Source organism: Pleurodeles waltl, chromosome 3_1, assembly GCF_031143425.1.
Source record: "Pleurodeles waltl isolate 20211129_DDA chromosome 3_1, aPleWal1.hap1.20221129, whole genome shotgun sequence".
Lineage (NCBI taxonomy): Eukaryota > Metazoa > Chordata > Amphibia > Caudata > Salamandridae > Pleurodeles > Pleurodeles waltl.
The window spans coordinates 1827414237-1827437931 of NC_090440.1; the positions used below are offsets into that span (position 1 = coordinate 1827414237).

Genomic DNA, 23695 nt, shown 5'->3' on the forward strand with positions numbered 1-23695 from the left:
CTGAACTAAAAGACTATTTGGGTTTATGGGTAACTCACCTCCTTAATTCCTGTTCCTGCCGTTTCACATTAACTTAACAAGCACACTATGAACACGCGCTGAAAAGTTTAAGATTGATCTTTATTGTTCATTTATGATCTCAAGCTCCAAACCTTATCTGCAGGTGGCCCTGCTTTTTGTGTGCCCTTTTAGAAAGTCATAGATTTGTAGCCAATAGCACCTTGCATGCTGCTTATTTTGTTTTTATTGTTTTTTAAGCCCATGCTTGCACTGCTAAAGGGAAACTAGGCATCCCATAATGCAACATGATGTTTGCTGAAATACATACATCTCGACGCATCCGCTTTGGGTGGGTTGTCATGTCCTGATGGCTCTAACACCCATTCTCCCTACGGCTTCCTTTTTTGACTGGCCTCGGCTTCCTTTCTGTGATCTGCAGTCAGCCGATGCCATTTTGATGATGCGACACTGAAAACAGTGATCTGACCATGCTGCCTACTGACTGCTTTAAAGCCAGAGATAAGAGAGACAGAGGAGGCCTTGTATCAAAGCAATGCTGCTTTGAAAAACATGACCCTGTTACAATGTGTTTATACAGTGATTCAAATGGGCACAAGAAATAAGCCAACAATACCTGTAATAAACGTATTTCTCAAAACCTAATGTGTATTTAACCATAAGGCTTCAAATATGATCTGAGACGAAAAATAATATCCCTTTTGGGTAAACTATTAAAGTAATGTTGGAAAGATGAGACCACATCCTGAAATGTAACCCCTCAGGATGCTGCAGAAGGTTGAGAGGTATGAAAATGCCATGACTAGTTTATTACCTCACACAAGACATGAGACTACTGTGCACTCTACGCAACTTGACTATTTTTTATGTGGACAGTCTTTGAATGTTATAGTGATGAACAGATTCATAAAAATTGTGAAGGTTACAGTGGTAACTTTAATCAGAAATTGTAAAAATTGTCACATAGTCATTTGCATATTTATTTTTTGTGACTTTAGGATCATTTTCAAGAAGACCCGTTGCAAATGGCTATGGTCATTAGCAACTGCCTGAAAGAAGAACGGAAAATTTTGCAGTATGCCCGTGAATGTGACCAGGTAAACTACTATAGCAGTGTGAAACACATATTGCAGTATTATGGTCCGCTTTAATACTTTTGGAAAGAAGCTTGCTTTTGTTTTTTTATAAACTTTATTTTCAAATTTTCCACTTAAACAGTTGGAACATGCAAATATTACCAAAAGTACAACAGCTTCACAGTGCCATTACATCATTTCCTGTTACATATTGAGGGTGAGGGCGGAGAAAAAAACTTGAGCTCCCAGGATTAAGCTGCAACAATCATGTCTGTTCGGACTTCTGCAGCACTCCACATTAGCAATAATAGCACAATAGTACCATAAACCAAATCGCTAAGCTAACACTATGACCTAGTGAGGTTATAGGAGTCCCTTACTCATTTGGCTGTCACAAATATAATACAAATAACATTTTATGCAGTTGTCACCCCTCTCTGTCTGCAAGAGACTCTGAGCTAGAGTCATCCCCACCAATGAATCGTTCCAGCAGTAGACCCCCACACAAGACCTTGGCTGCTGCACTGTCATCTGTGCGCACTAACAACATGTGCTATTCCTCTGCCGGCCCACATTCCATCAAGTCTTTCATCCAGTGTGCCAATTGCGGCTTCCTGGTCCCCATCCAGTTGTGGCCACCCTCCTCTACAGTGCAGACTAGTTCCAGGGCCTGCCTCCATTCCACATCTGATAACAGTAACCCTAGTTCTAGTTCGCATGCTCCTGTGCTACACCCGGTACGGTCTGCCTGTCTCTGTTAAGCGCCTTATTAAACAGCTTAATTAAATACCGCCCTTCCCCCCATTTTATGAGCTCCCCCCCCCAAAAAAAAACCAAACAAATCAGATGCTCCTGGGGCATTCGGAAAGTCACTTCAGACCTCCCGTGCCGCACTCTTCAATCCATCGTAGTGCAGGCCCCACTTCAAAGGTCTCCTGTGCTTCCTGAAAGGTTATGAATCACTCACTAGGGTAAAGATCCCCCGCTGTGAGGAAACCACCGTCCCTCCACCGCTTCATTGACATTCAATCATCAGTGGTACGAATTGGCACCAGATCGCATAAAGGCAATTCCCTGTCAAAGGATGTTTGTCGAATAACCTTACGGGACCACCTGTTCCCATAACTTAGCCGATACTTTCACCAGGTGCGGTATTGGGTACGGGGCTCTACCCCTCTTCATCAGGAGCTGTGGCAACGTATCCTTATCTAATAGACCTTTGAGCAACCTTTTCACCCACCCATATTATGACAGTCATCCATCTAGATGCATGTTGTAGCTGAGCTGCATAATAATAAAGCTGTATATCAGGTACAGCCAGCCCCCCTCCTCTAGAATTCTCCGTAACCCTGCTGCAATGACCGTCCCATATCAATGATCTCAGTAGCCCATCAAGCCAATGGAAAAAGTCTAGACTCAAGTGGATACAAGGAGACAGCGGGCAGGAAGGCCATATTAGCCACTGCTGTTCTGTCCATAGGGGACATGGGGAGTCTGTTCCAGAAAACAACAGAGTTCGCTATACCTCCCACCACTCTTTCCACATTAAGATTATTATGTGCCTCCTGCGTATGCGTGACCCAGATGCCAAGGTAGCTGAATCCTTCCAGCTCCCACCGTAACTCTACCTCGGACAATCGATCAGTGGGCTTTCCCGTCAGGCCCACAAGGGAAAACAATAACTATTTCCGGGCATTAATCCTAAACCCAGAAAATCTACCAAATGTTGCCAGCACCTGCATCAACAATGGGACTGACTCTTCTGGGGAGATGAGATAAACCAGGGCATCATCAGCATAAAAGGAGATGACCTGAGTTTTCACCCCAAACCTAATCTCTTAGCATGCCATATCCCGTCACAGCAATAAACCTAGAGGCTCAATCGCCATGGCGAACCGGAGCGGTGACGGGGGACATCCCTGTCTAGTTTCTCTGCCCACTCCCCATGCTTTGGAGAGCTCACCCCCCGGCCTAATACGCATGTAGGGTTTGCTATAAAGTAGGCAAACCCAGCACAAAATTTAGGGCCAAAGCCCATACCCTTAACGACTTCAGCAAGTAAGTCCAATCAATTGTATCAAAAGCCATTTCCAGGTCTAAAGATAATAGAGCCAGATCCTGCACCTTGCCCTTCATCTCATTTAGGGTATGAGCAATTCGTCTCAAATTAAAGGTAGTGCTGTGCGTTGGTATAAATCCACATAGACCTTCGTGGACCAAGCCTCGAATCACACCCCTCAATCTGGTTGCTAGGACCTTGCATTGAATTTTAACATCTGAGTGAGAGGTCTTTAGGAGGAAGGATCCGCCACACCCCCACCCTCAACATGAGATATACACTCCCTTCACGCATCGTAGCTGGTAGCACACCTTTCGCCCGCGTTCCAGAAATACCTCTAACAATTTAGGGAGAAGTGTGGTATCGTATGTTTGGTAGAAGTCTACGGGAAATCCATCCTCCCCCAGGGCTTTTGACTTATTAAGTGTTTTTATAGCCTCTTTCAATTCTGCTAATGTTATTTTCTCATCTAGCACCTGTGTCTGTTCAAGACCCGGGGTAGGGAGACTTATCCTCCTCAAATATTCCACCAGCTCGTGTTCCGGGCCAGCGGGGCCTGCTGCATAAACAACATGTAAATGTTCAACAAATGTAGCCAATATCACGCTTCTATTGGAAATTCCCTCCCCTGCTTTGTTTCTGAGGTGTAGGATATGCAGAGATTCTCAGTATCCATGCTAATAAGCGTCCTGACTTGTTTCCTTCCCTTTGCAGTTTCTGTCAATACAATCTAGAGGTCATTTTGTCAAGCCTATCCCAGTGCTCATTCATGTCTCTGTGTACTTGCAGTATTTGCCCAGCTGTGGTGGGGAAATCTGTTTCCTCTCCCTGTAGTTCCGTTTCCAGTTGACACCGCACTATCTATACAGTCCTCATACAGCCCTCCCACTCCACCACTCGACACTGCGTGGTACCCCAATTCAACTCTAGGAATTCCTGTAAAGATGGTGCCAGAACCTCCCGACCTGCAGAATCCGAGAGTAAATCCGGAGACAAGCTCCAAGTGCGCCTCTCCTCTATCCTGAGGCCCTCATTGCCGCTCCATCAGGATGGCGGCATGATCAGATAGAAATCTGCCTTAATACTTAACTGTGGATAATTGTGAGAGAGTTGATGTGCCCAACAAAAAAACGATCCAAGCGGCTATATGTCCCATGTGTTTTGGAGTGGCATGTATATTCTTCCCCATCTATATGTAATTCACCCCAGCCGTATAGAAGCCCCAAACAGCTCATCACCTTCCAGAGTAATCTCACCATAAGTAACTTACTTCCCTGCTTAGGCCGAAAGCGGTTCCTGTTGCCATTCAATACCCAATTAAAATCTCCAGCCCAGAGTATGGGGGTACCCACTGCCACCTGTAGTAGCTCCAGGATTCTGCCATAGAACATATAATCATCAGTGATGAGTGCATAAATGTTTATGATTCTTATAGTCATCCCATCCAGGATACCCTGTAGGAGGAGATAGCGGCCCTCCATATTGGCCTCGCTATATATATGTGTCTCTGAAAGGTACCCCGGCTGCCACTCAAATTGCCACCCCTGCGCTTAAGAGAAGTAAGCGGATGTTAACAGAACTAGGTTCGTCCAATTTTAAGATTTTATATTTGTTTTAAGTTTGGTGTGACAGCTGTTCTAGTCTGTGTGCTTAATTTTACTGACACCTTTATTGGATCTGTTTTTGGTTACCTTTGGGTGCTTTCTGACCCTTTAGCTTACTTGGCCGGTGTTCAGTGGCCAGTTAGCTTAGCTCGGGAGGGGTCTTATTTTTTTATTTGGGGCTTCCCCACTCCCTCCCGATCATCCCTTCTTGTTCCCCCACTTCCTACTTACCTGGGGGTTGTCCGCATAGTTTCTCTGGGGCTTTTTTTGGCCGCCTCCTTACACGCGGCCACCAATTTTACTCCAGAGTCAGCGGCACGTTTGACAGCCGCCATCTTTGGAGAGTCAGCGGTCTAGTTGATTAAAACTAGACCCTGATAAAACGCGCAATGCTGCGGTTGGCAACAGACACGCCTCTGGCGCACCGAAGGCATGCCTAAGGCAAGCCCGTCTGCGCCGGTCAGCGCCAGAACGGGCCCAGGGGTCAGCCTCTGGCACCCTTTCTCCTATATCATTTGAATTAGAGTAGTATTTAGGTGTCGGAAAGTCTCTGTAGGTATATTAATTGGTAAATTTACAAAATGGTATATAGGTGTGGTAGCATTACCATTTTTGCTAGAGCTATCCATTGGCATCTTTTGTGATTATGGCAGCAGCTGGGGGATCTAAACAACTCCTGTACCAGATTTTCTGATGCCATCTACCATGCTAGATTGCCCTGCACATGTTGAGGCAATGTGATCCTGAGTGTCAGGTCTTGGGAACTCAGATCCCAGTTCTCCAGAATCCATGTTACCAATTTCTGGAGCTGGAAACCTCACCAGGCTACAAGAAAGATTGTTGAGATAAGGCCCCCTTGTAGTCTCAGCCATGAGGACACCCTTTGAGCCTCTTGTCTCAACATTTCTAAAATATGACTCTGAATCTTGGCAGTCGAACATGCTGACAACAGAGCTCTTTCCAGCACAGTTTGCAAATGTGCTCCTGTAAAGGTTAGATATTGAGCTGGTGGTAAATTGGATTATTCCCCGTTTATGAGAATTTCATGCTTCTGAAGCACCTTCAGAAACCTGTTTGTATGTGACACCTATAGGCCTTATGGTGGAGCTTGGATCACCCAGTCGTCAAGATATGGATGAACAAAATTTCGTTCTGAATGTAGGAGTGTGACTAGGGATGCTAGAATTTTCGTAAAGACCCTACGAGAGGATTTAACCCCGAATGGAAGAACTTGAAACTGATAGTGGTCGTCTACCATTGCAAACCCAGGAACATTTTATGTGGTTTTCTGATGGGAACAAATGCACATAATCATCCTTGTAAGTCTATTGATGCCAATCAGTCTCCTGTTTTTATCAAAGGGATTATGTATTATGTACTGCAAATTCACCATTCAAGATTGGAGAGATCTTATCCAAGAATTGATCCATTTTAGTTCCAGGATGGGTATGAATGCTTCTGATACTTTATGAACGAGGAAGATATGGAATATGCTCCCATTTCCCTCTCTAACTGGGGCACCCTGGAGATTGTCTTCTTTTTGTTTTGTAAAGAAGTTGCATCCACCAAAAGTGCAAGACCTATCGGACCCCCTTTTAGTAGATTCATTGTCTGCACTCCACTTCTTGGAGGTCACTGTAAACAGTCTATTGAATAACATTTGTTGATTATTTTTAGTACCCCAGCGTCTGTTACATCAGTTTGACAGCTTTCACAACAGTGATGGATTCTTCCACCCACCAGCATCAGCTTGGGTGAACAGTAGTTGTCGGAATCCTTTTTGGGTGGACCCTTCTTGTCAGCATCCTTTTAGGGAGAAAAGGGCCTTGGCATACATTTCTTCCTTCAGAATGCAGAGATTTTGAATTCCCTTCGCAGAGGTATTTTGGCCCTCTGGACTAAAAACTTCTTTGTTTCTGATTTCCCTTTATATTAAAAAGCATGATTTCCCTTTATATTGAAAAGCATGCTTGCGGTGTTCGAATACCTTAGGAATCATTGAATCTAGTTGCTCTCCGAATGGCATCTTCCTCTGTAATGGATTTCTAAGAAGCACATTCTTTTCACAGCCTCCGTTATCCATTCCCTCATTCAGGGGTTTTTCTGGCTGCAATCGGCACTCCAAATGACCTTGTTGCAGCTTTGACTATGTCTGAAGAGACCTTGCCTAGCAATCACGCTTGTTGTTCCTTGCCTGCCAGGACTGTTCCTCTTCTAACCCTATAATAAAAAGGAGGATTCACGTTTGAAGAAGACCTTTCCAGCAGAGAACATTGCACTTAAGGCAAATATGTATGCAGCTTATACTGCCCAGTCAGTAATTAAGGACCTTGACTAACTGGCAGCCGCTATCCAGGAGGTGAGAACTGCTCAGAGCTACTGGCAGGCATGGAAGAACAAGCATGATTGCTAGACATAATCTCTTCAGACATAGTCCAGGCTACGGCAAGGTCATTCAGAGCACCATGTTAACCTCCAAGTGCAGAGGCTTAAGGAATGGAGGGGCTACCTTTGGAAGAGTTACTTTTTTCTCTCGACCACAGATCTTGTTGTAACTGATTTATACTATCCTACACAGCTGTCTCTCATCTTTGTGTTTTCTGTGAATCTTACTGGGACAGAGAACTTGTGGTACAAGGAGGGCTTTAAATTAATGAGCAACACTTTAATATTACTTTGCATAGCTTAATGTAATGTTATTAATTGCCTAGTGGTTAAATACAGAGAAACTAACAAATGGGAAAGAACCATACACTGTATCAAGGAGAAAGCTCATAGCTACTGGTACACTAGTTCATACACATCAGGCAGGATAACAATTTGTGAGCTTCTTTTAGGAAATAGTTCAATGTATAATGTTGTTAAAACTACTAAGGCCGCCCTAAGCATCACTTTGAATGTTGTTCAAACATGTTGCAATGTATAGTTTTTACTAACATTACCATATAATTCTATGTGTTTGATTGCAGAACCAGGTAGGAAGCACACAGACAACTGTGCTGTTAGATAAGCAGAAGGAGTTCGATAAGAAAGTTAAGGATGTGAAGAACAGAGTTTTGGTAAGTAAAACTCTTCAGAATCAAGTACACCTCTGGTAAACAAATTACTGTATCATCCAAGTTATTTTATACTGATTTAAATAGGGGCAACTGCAATTTAATCCTATCTAGGCTTTAATTTCGGATTGTTTTTCTGTCTTGTATGGCGTAGCTTGTCTCGTTAATTGGAAAGCCTTGCTACAAGTTAGGAATGTAGAATGACTCTGACAGGGAGTTGAAGTTAGTTGCAATATTTTGAGGTTGCACAAAAAAACAATGAACAGAGGAAATGGTGGTGGTCGTCATTTTAGTGTAGATAAGGCAGACAGCCATGCCTTAACAGTGGTTCGGGTTTTTCAGTCTGATCCAGTCTTTCACCAAGATCCATTACGGACTTCTCAGTGTGAGCGACGCTGAATTTCTTTCCTTTTTGGAGTTGATAAGTCGACCACCTCATTCAGCTTTACATTGCGTCTCCCTACCAACTTCTCCAGTTGTCGAAGAATGTGTATGACACTGACACAGATCTTTCGGGATCTGAGTAGAATGTAAATATAAGGTCTCTGAGCTGTCACTGAACTTTTATTTCTGTTAGTTTTGTATGTTTTAAAGCCCAGTAAAAAAGGACCAATTAGGAAAATTTATCCTGGGAGGCAGGTCATAAGGTGTATGAGAGAACAGAGGACAAAACAATGGAAGTAAGTATGTTGCTTTATGATTACATGTTTATTTTTTTTACATAATAGAAGGTTATGTCATTCGGCAATTCTTTTTCTGTTTTCAGTAAATTCATAACTGAAAATTAGATTTTTATTTTAGGTCTGAAACGCAAAGCTGGTCCTATTCAAGAATTAAGTGTACACTCACTTTATAAAGTATGAGATTCAAATAGGTGTCTAATCAAATGATCAGAAAATATTATATTTTTGAAAAGTCAGTTATATCCAAACGTAGATTTTCAACTTGCTGTCCGCAGTAGAACTTCATGTTGCCATTCTCTCATTCTTTTTTCTTGGATTTACTTATTGGAAGATTTTTTTTTTGCTTCAACCAGGTCTCTGTACAGACATTATTTTTAAATTAGCCAAATGTAATGTTCGTGGCATGTGTAGCTGTAGGTACATATGCTCTGCATACTCCTGCCATCTAATGTTGGGCTTTGACTTGTACAACATGTTTTTCTTAAAAGACGTTTTTTGGTTTCTGAGGTATAGTGACTTCAGCTAGGACTAGTACTGCACATGCAGATAGGCTCCATAGTCAGATTGTTTTCGTCCGCCATTGTGGTCAGACGTGCATCGCTTAGGCTCTGAGTCAACCTCACTTGGCGTTGGTCCTCGGGGCCTCTCGAGTCTTCCGCTCCCGTTTGCTGGAGGCTATCTGTTTTCTTTGTGATTTCTATTGACTCCGTCGTGGTTGTTCCATTGGTTGCATACCAGGTGTCTTCGTCGACACCCTGGTGGGGACCACGGCCCTCTTGGGCCTGGTCCATTCAGCTTTGTCCTTGTGAATGCGCAGACTGTGATGGAAAAATGCCTTTTTGTTGCTTTCAACAGTGCGACTTCAAATACTCATGAACAGATTAACACTCAGTCTGCCACCTCTGCTCATCAGCAAAGCACGACAAGACCTCCTTCTATGCCTTTCTCACATTCTGATCCAAGAAGACCATCCAAAACCATCAGTATCTTAGGTTTCCTTGATGCACCGTTGAACAGTGGCAAGACAAGTTATCTTCGAGGAGGACATCAAAGGATAGGAGGATATCGCTTAACAAGTGGCCCCCTCAGCCCACTTCCAGATTCACCTCAGTGACAGAAAATCTGCAGCCCACACCAGGCCGTCAGAAGTGAGTACAGCTCCCCAAAGCTCTCACCATTAGGTCACCCACCACCCCTATGGAAGTCAGGCACTGAGCCCACAATTGGGGACACACCCTTCCAGTCCGTCACTGCATCCAATCTATAGCCAGCCATGCCCAGAGGCTTCGGAGCAGACAACGACTCCATCCCTGGCATAGAGCCAGCTGCCCAAGACCAAGCCTTCTGGTGCTGACAGCTCCCTTCACTCTATCTGAATACCCAGCACCAACACCAATAGACACTTCTCAAGTGAAACACTGTTCAGTGTCAAAACTGGCCTCAAATCCAAAACAGCCCTTGACACCCAGCTGACTGACCATGGTAGACTCAGAGGAACAGAAGCTGCTGATTCTGCAATGTCTCCTGTAGGAGTTGGTAACTTGGCAAAAGAAACTGTTTATTTACCCCCACACAGGGAAAATAAGACATCCTCAGATAGATGACAGAGGGGACCATGAAGAACAAGGCTCCTACTTGCATACAGGATGGAGCTTCATGGGATTATGTCCAACTTGAAACTAGATAGGTCAGCTAGCATAGAAAGTATTGTAACATAACCTTCAGAACAACCTGGGACTAGCACATTTGAGCATCTCAACTTAGTTGACAGGACTGATTAAGGCCTGTTCTTAACAGTGGGTCCTTGAAGCACTGATAACACTATTTAGCCAAAAGTTCAATGCTACAGTCTCTCGATGTCACCCTGTTATGTGTAGCATTGCAGAAGAAATTCATCAAAAGATAGGTGGGCAGTAGGCTTATAGTTAAGAATAGAACACCATCCACAGAGCAACAGTACTTGCTATGGCACAGGGGTTCCAAAGCCATGAGTAGCACACTATGAAGATGGTGATTTCTACACTGTGACCTGCAGAGATTGAAACTATGGATATCTGCTGAGTTGTACTTAATCACCACCAGTGCAGGAATCTGTACACGCCACTTGATTATGATGGTAGATCTATTTATAATAACAACATTAGGACGATGGCTCAAACCAGGTTTTTCCTATCCTTTGAAGCTTTTAAAACCTGCTATATTGTGGCAGCTAGTATTATCCCATCTGAGTGGCATTACTGTGAAATAGCTAAAATACAACAAGAATTTAAAGACACAATTGTTATGATTCCTCAAAATTAAAAAGATGTGGTATTAAAGATAACACCCTTATTTCAACTGAAGTATTGCTAAAGGGTACCAGCAGGTGAAGTTTAGAGTCTAATTTCAATCGATAATCAGGATAAGCTTGACTTTTGCATTCTTACTTCGAGCTGCTATAAGGCAACTGAAAGAATGTTACGGATTCAGTTCTACTCTGCAGTTGTAAATATACCCAGGATGGCTTCATGAAACATCAAAAGCAGCCAGTAGTACTGAGTATACACCGAACCCCTAAAAAAAAAAAAAAAAAAAAAAAAACATTCCTTTCATATTTGGGGTGTGAAGTTTCTTGCTGAACAGTGAGACATGGAGCCACACTGCAAACAAACAAAAGCACCATGCTTACCGGGTACACTTTGTCAGTGTGAAAGGAAAATATTATTTACCATGTAAGCATCTATTTGTGGCATATAATGCAGGAGATTCAGATGCTCTGCATGCTCCTGCCATCTAGTGTTCGACTTAGACATGTACAACTTGTTTTTCTTTTGAGTCACGAGATATAGTGACTCCTCCTCTATATGGTAGTGCACATGGGCATCAGCTCCATAGTTAGATTGTTTTCCCGCACAGTACCCAGATACTTATGGCATGGGTAGCAAAGAGGATCCCTAAGGGCTGCTGCATGAATTGTGCTACCCTAAGGGACCCCTCACCTAGCTTATGCAAACTGCTGTTGCAGGCTGCGTTTCTTTGTGCAGTTAAAAGTGAAAACACAACATGGCACAGCCAGTGTGCTTTGCCCACTGACACTGCATGCAATATATGTAAGTCACCCCTTCAACCGGCCTTCCAGGCCTAAGGCAGGGTGCATTATATTGCATGTGTGCACATATCTGCAAGAGCAGAAATGCATTTGCTATGTCTTTGTCAATTCTTAGACAAAGTAACTGATCATGGAAGCTATTTTAAGTACATGTGCTGGAGCCTGTACAAATTCTCCAGCTGCATGATGGCTTCACCGAAACTAGGGATGTTTTTTATCAAACATCTTGTATTGATAAGTCCTCACTGATTCCAGTGATGGATTTAGTAGTACATGCACCCAGAGGGCACCTTAGAGGTGCTCCCTGAAAAACCTACCAACAACTAGTGTGCTAACGGACTGGTCTTAACCAGCCTGCCACCACAGACATGTTTCTGAACCCCAGGGTTCACCCTTTTTTCCACGTTCACACTGACATGATAGTTCTTAGAACTAACCCAGAATTCCTATTCAAGGTGATATCTTCTTTCAACCTCAATCAAACCATCTTGCTCCTGGTGTTCTTCCCACACCCAGACTCAGGAGCAGAAAGATTGTTTGACACACTCGAAGTAAAAAGGGCCCAGCCCTCATGTATTACATTCATAAGACAAAACCATTTAGTAAAACTCGCAAACTTTTTTCGACTATGCTAAAATGCACAAAGGTAGTGTAGGAAACTGTCTCTTTGCCCAATATAACTCTTTTTAGTATGCTATATAAATAGTCCAGGTATCCATTATAAGTGGACAGGGGCTTGCTGTAGCAATCCCAAGGTGCCCTCTTAGGGGGTAGTGTGGTTGAGGAGCCTTAGGTTTATCAGAGATGAGTGTTAGACATTTGCTGCATGCACACAGTCAATAAATGATAAACATGACTCAATAAGGCGATCCATGGCAATTTATTAAAATAACACCTTTTTAAAAACTTTTTTATTTGAGTAACAATAGCATAGGCCATACATGCTACAAGCATTCTTCGGTGCATCAGCAGGATTGAGCATATCACATCATTCCATAACAACAGCGGGCCTCCCCCAATTCACATTCCAAAGAGCAGGCACCCCCCTAGGGTTTATTCCTTTCAAACTTCTCTGCCCTCCATCTGTACCATCCTCACTCTGATTCCATTCCATCGTCCCGGTAAGCACTCCATTTACCCCAAATCTGTTTCCATTTTTTTTAATGCATCCTCTCCCCAAATACACTATTTCTTCTGCCCGTTGGCACCAGTCCACATTGCTCACCCAGTCATGAAGCCTGGGAGGCATGTGTGTGCCCCAAGCCCTGGCAACATTCCTTTTGGCCATTCTGGCCCCAACCCCAAGCCAGAGAATCATGTATTTCAACCAGGTCATTTCCCCCTTCCCATTCAAGAGCAGCCACTTGGCTTCCATTGGGAACTCCACCACCACTACCCTGGACATGAATTTCGTGACACCTTCCCAATAGGCTTTTTTCAATGGACAGGCCCACAGTATATGGGAAAAAGTGCCCTGTAGGAAGCTGGCTCTGTATATACTATACCAAAGTAAGGTATAGTGTGCACAGAGTTCAGTGAATCGCCAGAGGCTTTACAGAGGCTAAAATAGATAATACTAATGCTCTCTTTTGTGGTAGTGTGGTCGAGCACTTAGGCTTATCAGATTGTAGTGCTAAGCATGTGTTGTACACACACAGAAATGAGGCACACACTCAGTGACTAACTCCAGGCCAGTATTTTGTATCAAAAATATACTTTGTTACTTTATTTCTAGAAACAAAAGTATCTTTGTTGCAGGTAAGTACAGTTTCAAGTATGTATCACTTTCAAGTATCAAATGTACTTTGTTTAGAATTCACTTGTAAAACAGTAAGTAATACTTTTCAATTTCAAAAGTAGACAGTGCAATTTCTTGTAGAAAGCAATGAAGCAATGGAGTCCTAGGGGAGGAAAAGTAACGACACAATATGCAGGTAAGTACTAGACTTACGATGCCAATCTTCAGGGGTTAAGGTGGCCACAGGGCATAGTTTAGGAAGAGTGCACTACCAGCCACACGGGGCCATCCAGATGCAGAGGTCAAAGTTGGTGTGCGGCGCCCAATGGAATCCTATGGAAACAGGGGACACTTTAGAAAGAAACAGCTTGCAGGTAAGTATCCATGACTTCAGGGCACAGACCTGGGGCGTTTAGATCAGCACTGGGGGCCACTGGTCAGCACCAAACACACACCCTCAGCAGAGGGGCGACTGGGTGCAGAGTGCAAACATAGTGGCTGGTGCCCAATGCTTTACAATGAGAGGAACCCCGGGGGTCACAAAGATGAAGAAAACCAACAGCTGGACAGGTAAGTAGAGAGCCCACTGGATGTTGCTGGACGAAGGCCAGGGGGCTGCAGGTGCAGATTTACCCTTAGGCATCTGGAAATCTTCACAGGAGCCGGTCGCAATCAGGTGGGTCCTCTGGATTTGGCTGCCGGTGTTGTTGTGTTGGTCAGGAGGGGTAAACCCAGGGCGGACTCGAGGTCTGAATCGCCTGGGTACCTGCTCTGGATCGGCGGGTCACCTGGACAAGGGTCGTAGGCGTTGGGTGCAGAGTGGGCAGGACTCGAGGATCCGGGGCAGTTCTGGAGTTCTTGGAGGTTTGTTTGTGCACAGGGCTGCTGCCCTCGGGAGATCTTGATCCTTGGGTAGGCCGGTAGTCCTCCGGGAGTTTGTAGAGGTCGCTGGTCATGCAGGATGAGTCGTCTTTTGTAGCAGGAGTCTCGAAGCTGCAGACAGGCCGGTAAGGCTGCGGCCAAGTCAGTTGTCGCCTGGCGTTTTCTCTGCTCGTGCGGGCCTTCACTCCTGCTTCTTCTTTCCAGGTCACCAGGAATCTGAAAAGCAAGGTTCAGGGGTGCCCCTAAATACTAGATTTAGAGGCGTTTAAGGGATCAGAGGGCAGTAGACAATTGCTATTGTTCCCAAGGGTGGCTACACCCTTCCTGGCCCACTCCCTTTGTGGAGGGGTGCACATTCCTAACCCTATTGGCTAATTGCTCCCTAAGCAAGTTGGAGGATTCTGCTAGGAGGGGTTCACCACAGCTCTGGCCACCCTAGGGTGGTCCCAGCTGGGGTGGGCACATCTCCTGGTGTTCACTAATTTCCCACCTGACCTGCTGCCAAAAGTGGGGCTTGGTCCAGGGGGGCGGGCATCTCCACTAGTTTGAGTGCCGTGGGGCACTGTAAGACGAGGCAGGAGCCTTTAAGGCTCACCATCAAGTTTTGCAGTTCTTGCAGGGGGAGGTATGAAGCACCTCCACCCAGAACAGGTTTTGATCCTAACTCCAGAGAGCACAAACCCTCTCACCCCATGGGTTCAGAAAAGTGTCTGTTAGTGACAGGCTAGCACAGACTAGTCAGCCTTACACTAAGAGGGTTGGATGATTTACCCGGGGCATCCCTAAGATGCCCAATGTGTGCATATTTCAATACCTCCAACACTGGATTCAGTGTGGGTTTATTAAGCTGAGATGTTTGTTCCAAACTTTCCAGTCTTCAGTGAGGCAGTCATGGAGCTGTGGAGTTCGTAATGACAAACTCCCAGCCCATGTACTCAATATGGCCACAGTGCACGTACAATGTCTAAGAATGGACTTAGACACTGTAGGGGCATATTGGTCATGTAGCTATGCCCTCACCTGTGGTATAGTGCACCCTGGCTTAGGGCTGTAAGGCCTGCTAGAGGGGTGACTAACCTATGCCACAGGCAGTGGTTTGTGGGCATGGCACCCAGAGAGCGATGCCATGTCAACTTTGCCTTCTTTTCCCCATCAACACACGCAGTCTGTCATGACAGTGTGCATGTGGTTGGTGAGGGGTCCCTCAGGGTGGCACAATACATGCCGCAGCCCTTACCTGGCCATAAGGCCGTGGTACCACTGGTACCTTTTACAAGGGTCTTAGCTGTGTGCCAGTGGTTTGCTAATTGTGGAAACAATGGTACAGTTTAAGGAAAGAACACAGGTGCTGGGGCCTGGTTTAGTGGGATCCCAGCATTCACCCAGTCAAGTTAGCATCAGATATCAGGCAAAAAGTGGGAGGTAACCATGTGAAAAGAGGCACTTTTCTACATGTCCTCCTGCCCGCAACCTTGTATGCACTTGCCCGTGGGAGCCCTACCCATTTTGTGTTGTAATGTCACAGCATAATATCTATGTGCGATTCGAAGATTCATCAGGTGGAACCCAGCCCTCAGAGCTATGACTCTTGGGCCCTGCAGTGCCTCACTCCATTCCTCATCAACCATTTCTTCCATATCCTCCTCCCATCGCTGTCTAAGAGGACCTAAGTCATCAGGGGTGTAATTCATATATTTTTTTTATGATGGAGAAATAGCTTTTTCCATCATTGGGTCAAGAAATAATCTCTCTTCTAGAGGATAAGATTCTTCCACCCGAGTTCCCCCGGGCAAATGCACCATCAGGGCATGTACTACTTATAGGTCGCAATAGTGTTCAGAGTTTGCCAGTTGTAACTCTGTCTTTAAAGCCTTGAAGGGCCGGGGCTCCTGTCATATCCAACTATCTCCTAATCGTTCAATACCTAGGAGTGCCCACTTAAAGAAGCCCTCTAGCCTGCCCACTTCTGACAGCAAATCACTGTCCCATAAGGGGGTTTGCTCCGTCACTTTCCCTGCCCAACCCTGAACCTTCAGGGCCGTCAACCATGCCTCCACCACTGTCTTTGTATGCAATGGTAAGTCTTGTCCCTGCCCTTTTGTATATAGGAGCCTATGGTAGTCTCTGGATCCCATAACCTCCCGGTCCACCCGAAATGCCAGTTCCTGACGTTTGGAATACACCCATTTGTTTATGACCACTAATTGTTCAGCCAGTGACATGGAAGGATATCTGTGATTACCAAACCACATCATACACTCCCCTCTGGAGCTTCTCCTCTATCCACACACTCTCCACCCCCAACCCCATTCTGTAGGAGAAGGTGCATCTCTTGGTCTACTGTGTGGAAGAAAGTCCGTGGCACAGGTGTGTTCTGTAGGGCTTATAAACGTCTGGGTAGGGCAATCATTTTATATAGGGCTTCCCGTCCCATCAAGGACAACGGCAGTGTCTGCCAATGCCTGACGTCTCGCCCTGTCCTATTTAGAATGTTGTACAAATTCCTCCATAGGAATTACATGGGGTTGCGACATCCTTCGTGGCAACTGCGGTATACCACCCGTCAATGGAAATGGACAGGAGTTATCCCAATTAATTCAATTCCCAGAGTATTGTCCATAGATATATATAAAACACCTGTAACACTTTATTGACAATTGAGGGTTGCTTAAGTACAGCAAAATATCATCTGCATAATATGCATTCTTAACAGTTACCCACACCATTAACCCCCCTCTCCCCCCCAAATAAGTGAGTTGTCACAGACCCATGCAGCCAGGTTTTCCAAAGGAAGCGCAAAAATCATTGGGTATAGTGGGCACCACTGCTGGGTTCCCTTGTCCAAATTAGGCATTCGGGACAGCACCCCATTGACTCTGCTACCGGTTTCATATACAGAATGCGGGCCCAGACGCAGAATTTAAGGCCAAATTGTAGACGTCGGAGAACAGCAAACAGGTAATTCCATTCAAACTGTTGACGCCATTCATGTGTCCAAAGAAAGGACAACTCTTGGGTCCGTGTGGGGACCCCTACGTACTCAGGTGGGTACCCCATATAACGGTCATAGATTGAGTCGTGTTCTCCTTTGGGGCATGAGCCCGGACTGATTGAGTGAATTAGAGTGGTGATCACTTTCCGCAGCCTAAGTGCCAGCACCTTGGCCAAAACCTTGGCCTCAACATTTAGCATAGATATAGGTTTGTATAATGAGCACTCAGTCGGGGGTTTGTGGTGTTTAGGAAGCATCACAGTAGGGGCCATTAGCTGGTCAAGGAGGAGCTCTCCCTTTGTTACTGGTCCTTGATACATTGCCAGCATGTGTTTAGCCACCTTGGTGGTCATTCCTTTATAGATCTCTACATGCAAGGCAATTGGGGCTCATCTTTTTCCCGGAGTGTAATGACCTTATTGCCCCCACCAGCTCTCCCTCGGTCATATCACTCACCAGAGCCTTCTTGTCATCATCTGACATAGTTTGAACCTTAATGTTTTAAAGCAGCTCAATACAGTTCTCCAATGAGGCTTCCGGGGTGGGTGTGTACAGCATCTCGTAGTTAGAGGCAAAAGTATCTGTGATCCCTGAGGCCGCCTCTCACAGGTTCCCTTTCATGTCACTTATGGTGAGTACCCAGTTTCTACCTTGATCTCTCTTCTCCAACCAAGCCAGGAGTTTGAACGCCTTGTTTCCTGCTGGGTATCCAGGGTATGTGCCCTGGCCATCTCCTCCAAAAGCGCTTGGAATTCACTTTGTTTAAGCTGCTATTTGTGGCCCTTCTCTTGGTCAGTCTGAGCCTGACTGTCCCTTTCCTATTGGTGGATCCCACCCTCTAGAGTTTCCAGTGCCACCTGGGGCTCCTTTTTAATTCCTGCTATCAAACAGATTGTATGTCCCTGCAGGACGGACTTAGAGGCCTCCCACATTATATTAAGTGAGTCTACAGTGCCTTAGTTTTCTCAGAAACAGTGTATCGCCACATACCTTAGTTGTGCCATCTTAGCCTTGTCTTTGAAATACCAGAGATCTGTTTGTGGCATCGCATCTCGTTTGGGTGTCTGTCCCTTAAATATCCCCTCTGCCCGGAAATGATCCGAGATAACCCCTGGCCTTAAAGTGGGTCTGCGTGAACTTGTGTGCATGTATACATTGTTTCAGTAGGTATGCTAAACGAGAGTGACTGGAGTATGCCGCTGAATAAAGTGAATATTGACACTCACTGGGTGTTGTTTCCTCCACAGCTCTGTCAACCCAAAGGTATCAACAAAAGCTGGCAGACTAGAGGTCCCACCATCCCCGTCCGTCTGGATCTATCAGTTTTAGGGTCCATTACTACATTCATGTCCCTCCCCCTGCAAAATAAGTACCCCAGCGGCATTCCAACTAACGGTAAACTTAGTTTTGGCAGTGTTTGTGTGTGCATCTTGAGCGGAATGTAGACAGAGCACAAGTTCAAGGCACATCCCTGCCAGTTACCCGATTGTGCTACAAACCTTCCCGCCAGGTCATGCCACGTGTGTTTCTTGATAAATGGAGTCGATTTTTTTTTTAACCAGTATTCCCTCCCCTCTGAAATCGGTTGTGAAGACTGAATGTGCTGTAAGGGAATATCCCATCCTTTCCAGCCATTGGTGTCTGTTGTCCTGTAAATGGGTCACTTGCAAGAGGACAATGTCAGGGAGTGTTGTTTCAGATATTGTAATACCATGGTTCTCTTAATTTTACTTGCCAACCCGTTAACGTACCAGACCATTACCTTTAGCATGGCCTGCAATCCCCTGGATTGCTGTCCCAAGGTGTTTCCTACGAGTCATCTCTACCCCAGCTGTAACAACCTTCAATTCCTACACCTCTTAACAAAATCACAATAACACTTTTCTTTATATAATTTTAGGCATCAAGATTATCATGATCAGGTAAGTACGTTTCGAGTTATGAATTTCTACAGATTTGAAAAATCAACACTTGGTGCAGGAATGCTGTCCATTGGAGGAAATACACATAATGCATACAGGTAGTTTACAGTGACTTACGGAACCAATCTTCCAGACTTAAGGTGAATATGGAGCAGGGTCCAATGCAGCACCAACAGGTCACCTCAGGAGGCAGCAGGGCGTCTGGGTGCAGAAGTTCTTTTCAGGTTCCCTAATGTTATCCAGTGGGAAAAAGGAACTTATATACTGCATTCAGGCACTTAGCAACATCTTACAGGACTGTTCTTCTGCAGTTAAGGTAAGTATAAGGCAAAGTCCAAGGCAGGTAATTTTGGGAGGCACTGTGGCATCTGGGTGCAGAGGCGCTTTTTAGCTTTGGGTGCCTTATTGTTATTCTATAGGGAACGGTCCTGTTAGAAAGACTAGGGACCAGTCCGACTAAACCAAGAAAGGTGCTCAGGTCTCATGATGCTAAGGGACATAGGGACACCTTTTATCCTCTTCTCCTCTGGGTGCGGAGGTGTCCTGAGGTGGCGGGTTTTTGTCACCAGAGGCACTTGTGGTAGAGGGGGCCTGTACAAAGAGGCTACAGACAGCGTTCGGAAGTCCACAGTTGGCAAACTCAGGGTGGGCTTTGGGTGTGGAGGATCTGGGGACCACGCTGGCACTGTTGGACGACTTCAACTCGGGCTAGGAGGCACAGGTGCTGTGGTGCTTTCCGGTGTCAGGTTTTTGGGGTCTAGAGTCCTCGCAGCTCTTCTGTGGTGCTTGCAAGATGCATGAGAGCAGCTTTGCTACTCCGCAGGAGTTCATGGGTCTGGAGTGAAGGCTGGCTGTCCTCTCAGGCTTTTGGAGGCATGGGCAGCTGCAGGACGAATCCCAGTGCAATTGTCAAGGACAGCAGGCAGGCCAGCAGAGTTTGTGCCAACCCAGTTGCTGGTGTTCTGCTCTTGCTTTTGTGAGACTTCACATCTGTCGTATTCTTTCAAGTCTCAGGATCTGATTCTGTGGTGCTAGGGGTTCCCAAAAATACTGGATTTAGGGACGATAGAAGAGTGTAGGGTTCTTATCCCTGGGGTTACTATGCCCCCTATATGACCACTTCTTTGGGAAGTGGGCATGATCCTGTCTCAGAGTACCTAGTTCTGCCATCACCAAGACAGCAGACTTTCAGATTTCCGGTCCACCTCAATTTCTCTGACTACTAATTTTCCTGCCTGCCCAGGTGCCAAATGAACACTGGTAAAGGGGAACCGTATCCTCTCACCTCTGAGGGAAGCCAGATTTGCATACCAAAGGCTGCGGGCTCTCCTAAGCCGCCTGCCTTGGAATGCTAATTTGCAGGCCATCCTGTTGGATAGGTGTGTAACACCCCTGCCAGAGCAGGCTTTGAGCCTGGAGTTAACGCCCACGCCTAGGAGAGATTATAGCAAAGAGAAATGCCACTTTCCAAGGCAGAAATTCAGGGACTCAAAAAAGGGCCCCCATAAGCATAGTGAGCACCACATTAAGATTCTAGGGAAGGATTGGGGTTAACTTTGTTTTTTTTTTGGTGGGGCAGGTGTTATCCTTTTAAGGTTCCAAAAAGTCTTTAATACCAGGCATTATGAAAAGTGAAGTGTGTTCACTATTCTGTAGGTATTTTTGCATCTGCAGCCAAGTGTAAGCAAATTGACATGTAAGCTAATCCTGAGCATTGCAGCTTAAAAAGGTAACACTCTTGCACTGCAGGGTTCAGTAGATCATTGTGTTTACATAGGCAGTAGTGAAAAAACTTTCCTACTTGCTGCATAGTAGGCTCTAGTTGTAGGGTGGCAAGCTCCTTGAGGATGGGAGTTCATTCAAGAGGCAACTTGAGGTAGCCGAACTCTAGGACCTCAGGATCCAAATTGATAGGCTGCCTAAGTATTGGGGTGCCTGACTATGCCTTGATGTTGAGTGAGAAGATCCAGCCAGTTGGGGAGCTTCTTGTGAGGGACAACAGACAACACGTGGAGGGTTGTGTAGCACCATTGTCTGGCCCAAGGGGGAACCTCCAGGAGGAGGGAGGTTTGCTGTAGCCTCTGAATCACCTACAGAAGTAGTGGGAGAGGCGTAAAACATAGGAAAATATAGTTGACCAGTTAATCCATAGATCATTACCTAACAAGTGCAGGTGCGAGTACCTGAATGCACAACTTGGGTACTTTGCGTTTTCAGCGGTGGCAAATAGATCAGCCTCAGGGAACCCTTAATGGTGAAAATTTTGGAGCAGGGCTTAGGGGGGTGTGGAGTTCCCATTTGTGAACTTGTTGCTGCATCCTGCTGAGCAGGTCTGCAAAGTTGTGTGCTCTTCTAGAAGGTACTCCTCTAGTACATGGACTCTGTGATGGAGTGCTCAACACCAAATGCTCAAAGAAAGGCGTGACAACTGTGGTATGTTCTGTCCTGTTTCTGTAGGTAGTACATGGTGGTTAAACTGTCGATGCGAATTAGAACTACCTAGCTGAGAATATCACATTGGAATGTTTTGAGAGCAAGCTGGATTGCTAACAGCTTGAGGTGGTTGATATGGAGGCCCCCCTGACGGGGTGTACACAAACTTTGGAGAGTGAGAGAGGTCTTGCAGGTGTGCCCCCCACTCGGTTAGGAATGCAACCATGGTGATGGTCATGTGTGGAACTAGGTCCAGAAAAGATAGTTCCACTACTGCAGAGATTGATGAGTACATCCCCAGATCAACACTGGATTCTCCCAATGATCTTGCTCATGTCACCATTGTGCTGCCTGGCTTTCCTGTAGCGGGTGCATGTGGAGTGTGCATGGGGACTGTGGCAGTGCAAGAGGCCATCATGCTGAGGATGCGCATTACTGTTGACTGCTACCTGGTGAAAGTGGGTGAGAAAAGATTGAAATACTTTAACCCATGTGGGACTGGAGAATGTACACCCTACCACACAATTGAAGACTGTCTCCAAAAAGGGTTGAATTTGTAGGAGCAGAAGGTGATATTCTGTGGTATTGATTGTGAACTCTAGACCAGTGGTTTGTAACTTGTGGCCGAGGACACCTGGATCTTCCCAATGCCTATTCAGGGGGTTCCTGACTGTTTTAGAAAATTAAATAATATTATAGTTAATAATAATAATTTAAAATTATTAAAGCATTAACACATAAAGAAGCAAAATGTAAAATGGGAAAACATTTTCTATATTTGATTGTGAATTAAACAAAAAATGTTAATATTTGAGCATTTGTTTAGTGTATACATGTGTTTTATGGCATGTGTAGCTGCAGATACACATGCTGTGCATTAGTAGTCTACCATCTAGTGTTGGGCTCAGAGTGTTACAAGTTGTTTTTCTTCAAAGAAGTGTTTTCGAGTCACGGGATTGAGTGACTTACCCTCTTCAGTTCCATTGCGCATGGGCATCGACTCCATTGTTAGATTGTTTTCTTTCCGCCATCGGGTTTGGACATGTTTCCTCTCGCTCAGAGATTTCGGTTCAGAAAACTTTATAAAACTATCTTTCTGTCGGTATTGTATCGATCAGGTTAATATTCTTCCATCAACATCGCAGTATCGTCGGGAATACAACTTTGTGAGCCCTTTGAGGGTCGCGCGCCCAACTCGGGCCTATTCGGGCCGACCGTGTGGAAGCCTCATGGATCGGACTCCATTCCGATTCTGTCCTTGGTGGCATGCGAAGTACCGGTACACAGACCAGCATCTGGTTTGCAACTTCTGCCTTTCCCCAGATCATCGGGAAGAAAACTGTGAGGCCTGTCGATCCTTCCGATCGAAAAAGACTCTTAGAGACCGAAGGGCAAGAAGACTCGAAATTGCGTCGAGGAGCGGTGAACATCTCGACGTAGAAGAGGAAGAATTGATGCAGACGGCAGTCTCAGTTTGAGATTCCGAGTCCGAGCAGGAATCAGAAAAAGACAGACAAGTCACAGCAGGACAACATGTGAGTATGTCTGCCCCTGCACCCTAACAAAAGAAAAAGCACAAGGCCTTTGGTACGCCACTGCCGGAAGGCTATGGCTCGGCCCAAAAAAAGACTGTCGGTGACCAACTTTCCAGTTCAGCACCGAAAAACGCCACTCCTCCGAAAACATTGGAGACAAGAAAGAGCTCCGTTTCCGACTCCACTAGACACCACTTTTCAGAGTCAAAAATTAGAAAGCCAGTTTTGGAGCCAAAACTATTGTCGTCCTCATCTTTTTCGATCCCAAAAAAGCAAGCTTTGGAGCCGAAAAGGCCAACTTACACAGAGGAACATGGACTTTCAAAGAGGCTTAAAGAAAGCCACAAAACCTCTGAAGAGGAGTTAGATGTACAACCAATATTAGAAATTATGGATGAAAGACAATCCAGGATCCACATCCATAAGGAAACAGGGAGAATTCTGACAGCACCTCCTTTAAAAACAAAGAGGAAGCTAGCTTTTCAGGAGGAATTGGACACTATGAAGCCTCCAGCTAAAGTGCCAAAGCAGAAGGAGAAACCACCACCTCAGTCTTCTCCTCCTCACCCTCCTCCTCATTCTCCCCGCCTACCTACCTCTCCTCCTACT

The 23695-nt window shown here is 45.4% G+C and overlaps 1 protein-coding gene across 8 annotated transcripts in view; it reads left to right on the plus strand.

The window, feature by feature from the left end:
• STAT1 (signal transducer and activator of transcription 1) overlaps positions 1–23695 on the plus strand; it is a 533280-nt gene that overhangs the window by 93755 nt on the left and 415830 nt on the right. For all 8 annotated transcript variants that reach the window (XM_069225879.1, XM_069225877.1, XM_069225884.1 and 5 more), the window contains 2 exons: positions 1017–1115; positions 7727–7816. In XM_069225879.1, coding sequence (XP_069081980.1) covers positions 1017–1115; positions 7727–7816 — 189 coding nt within the window. The remainder of the gene's footprint in view (positions 1–1016; positions 1116–7726; positions 7817–23695) is intronic.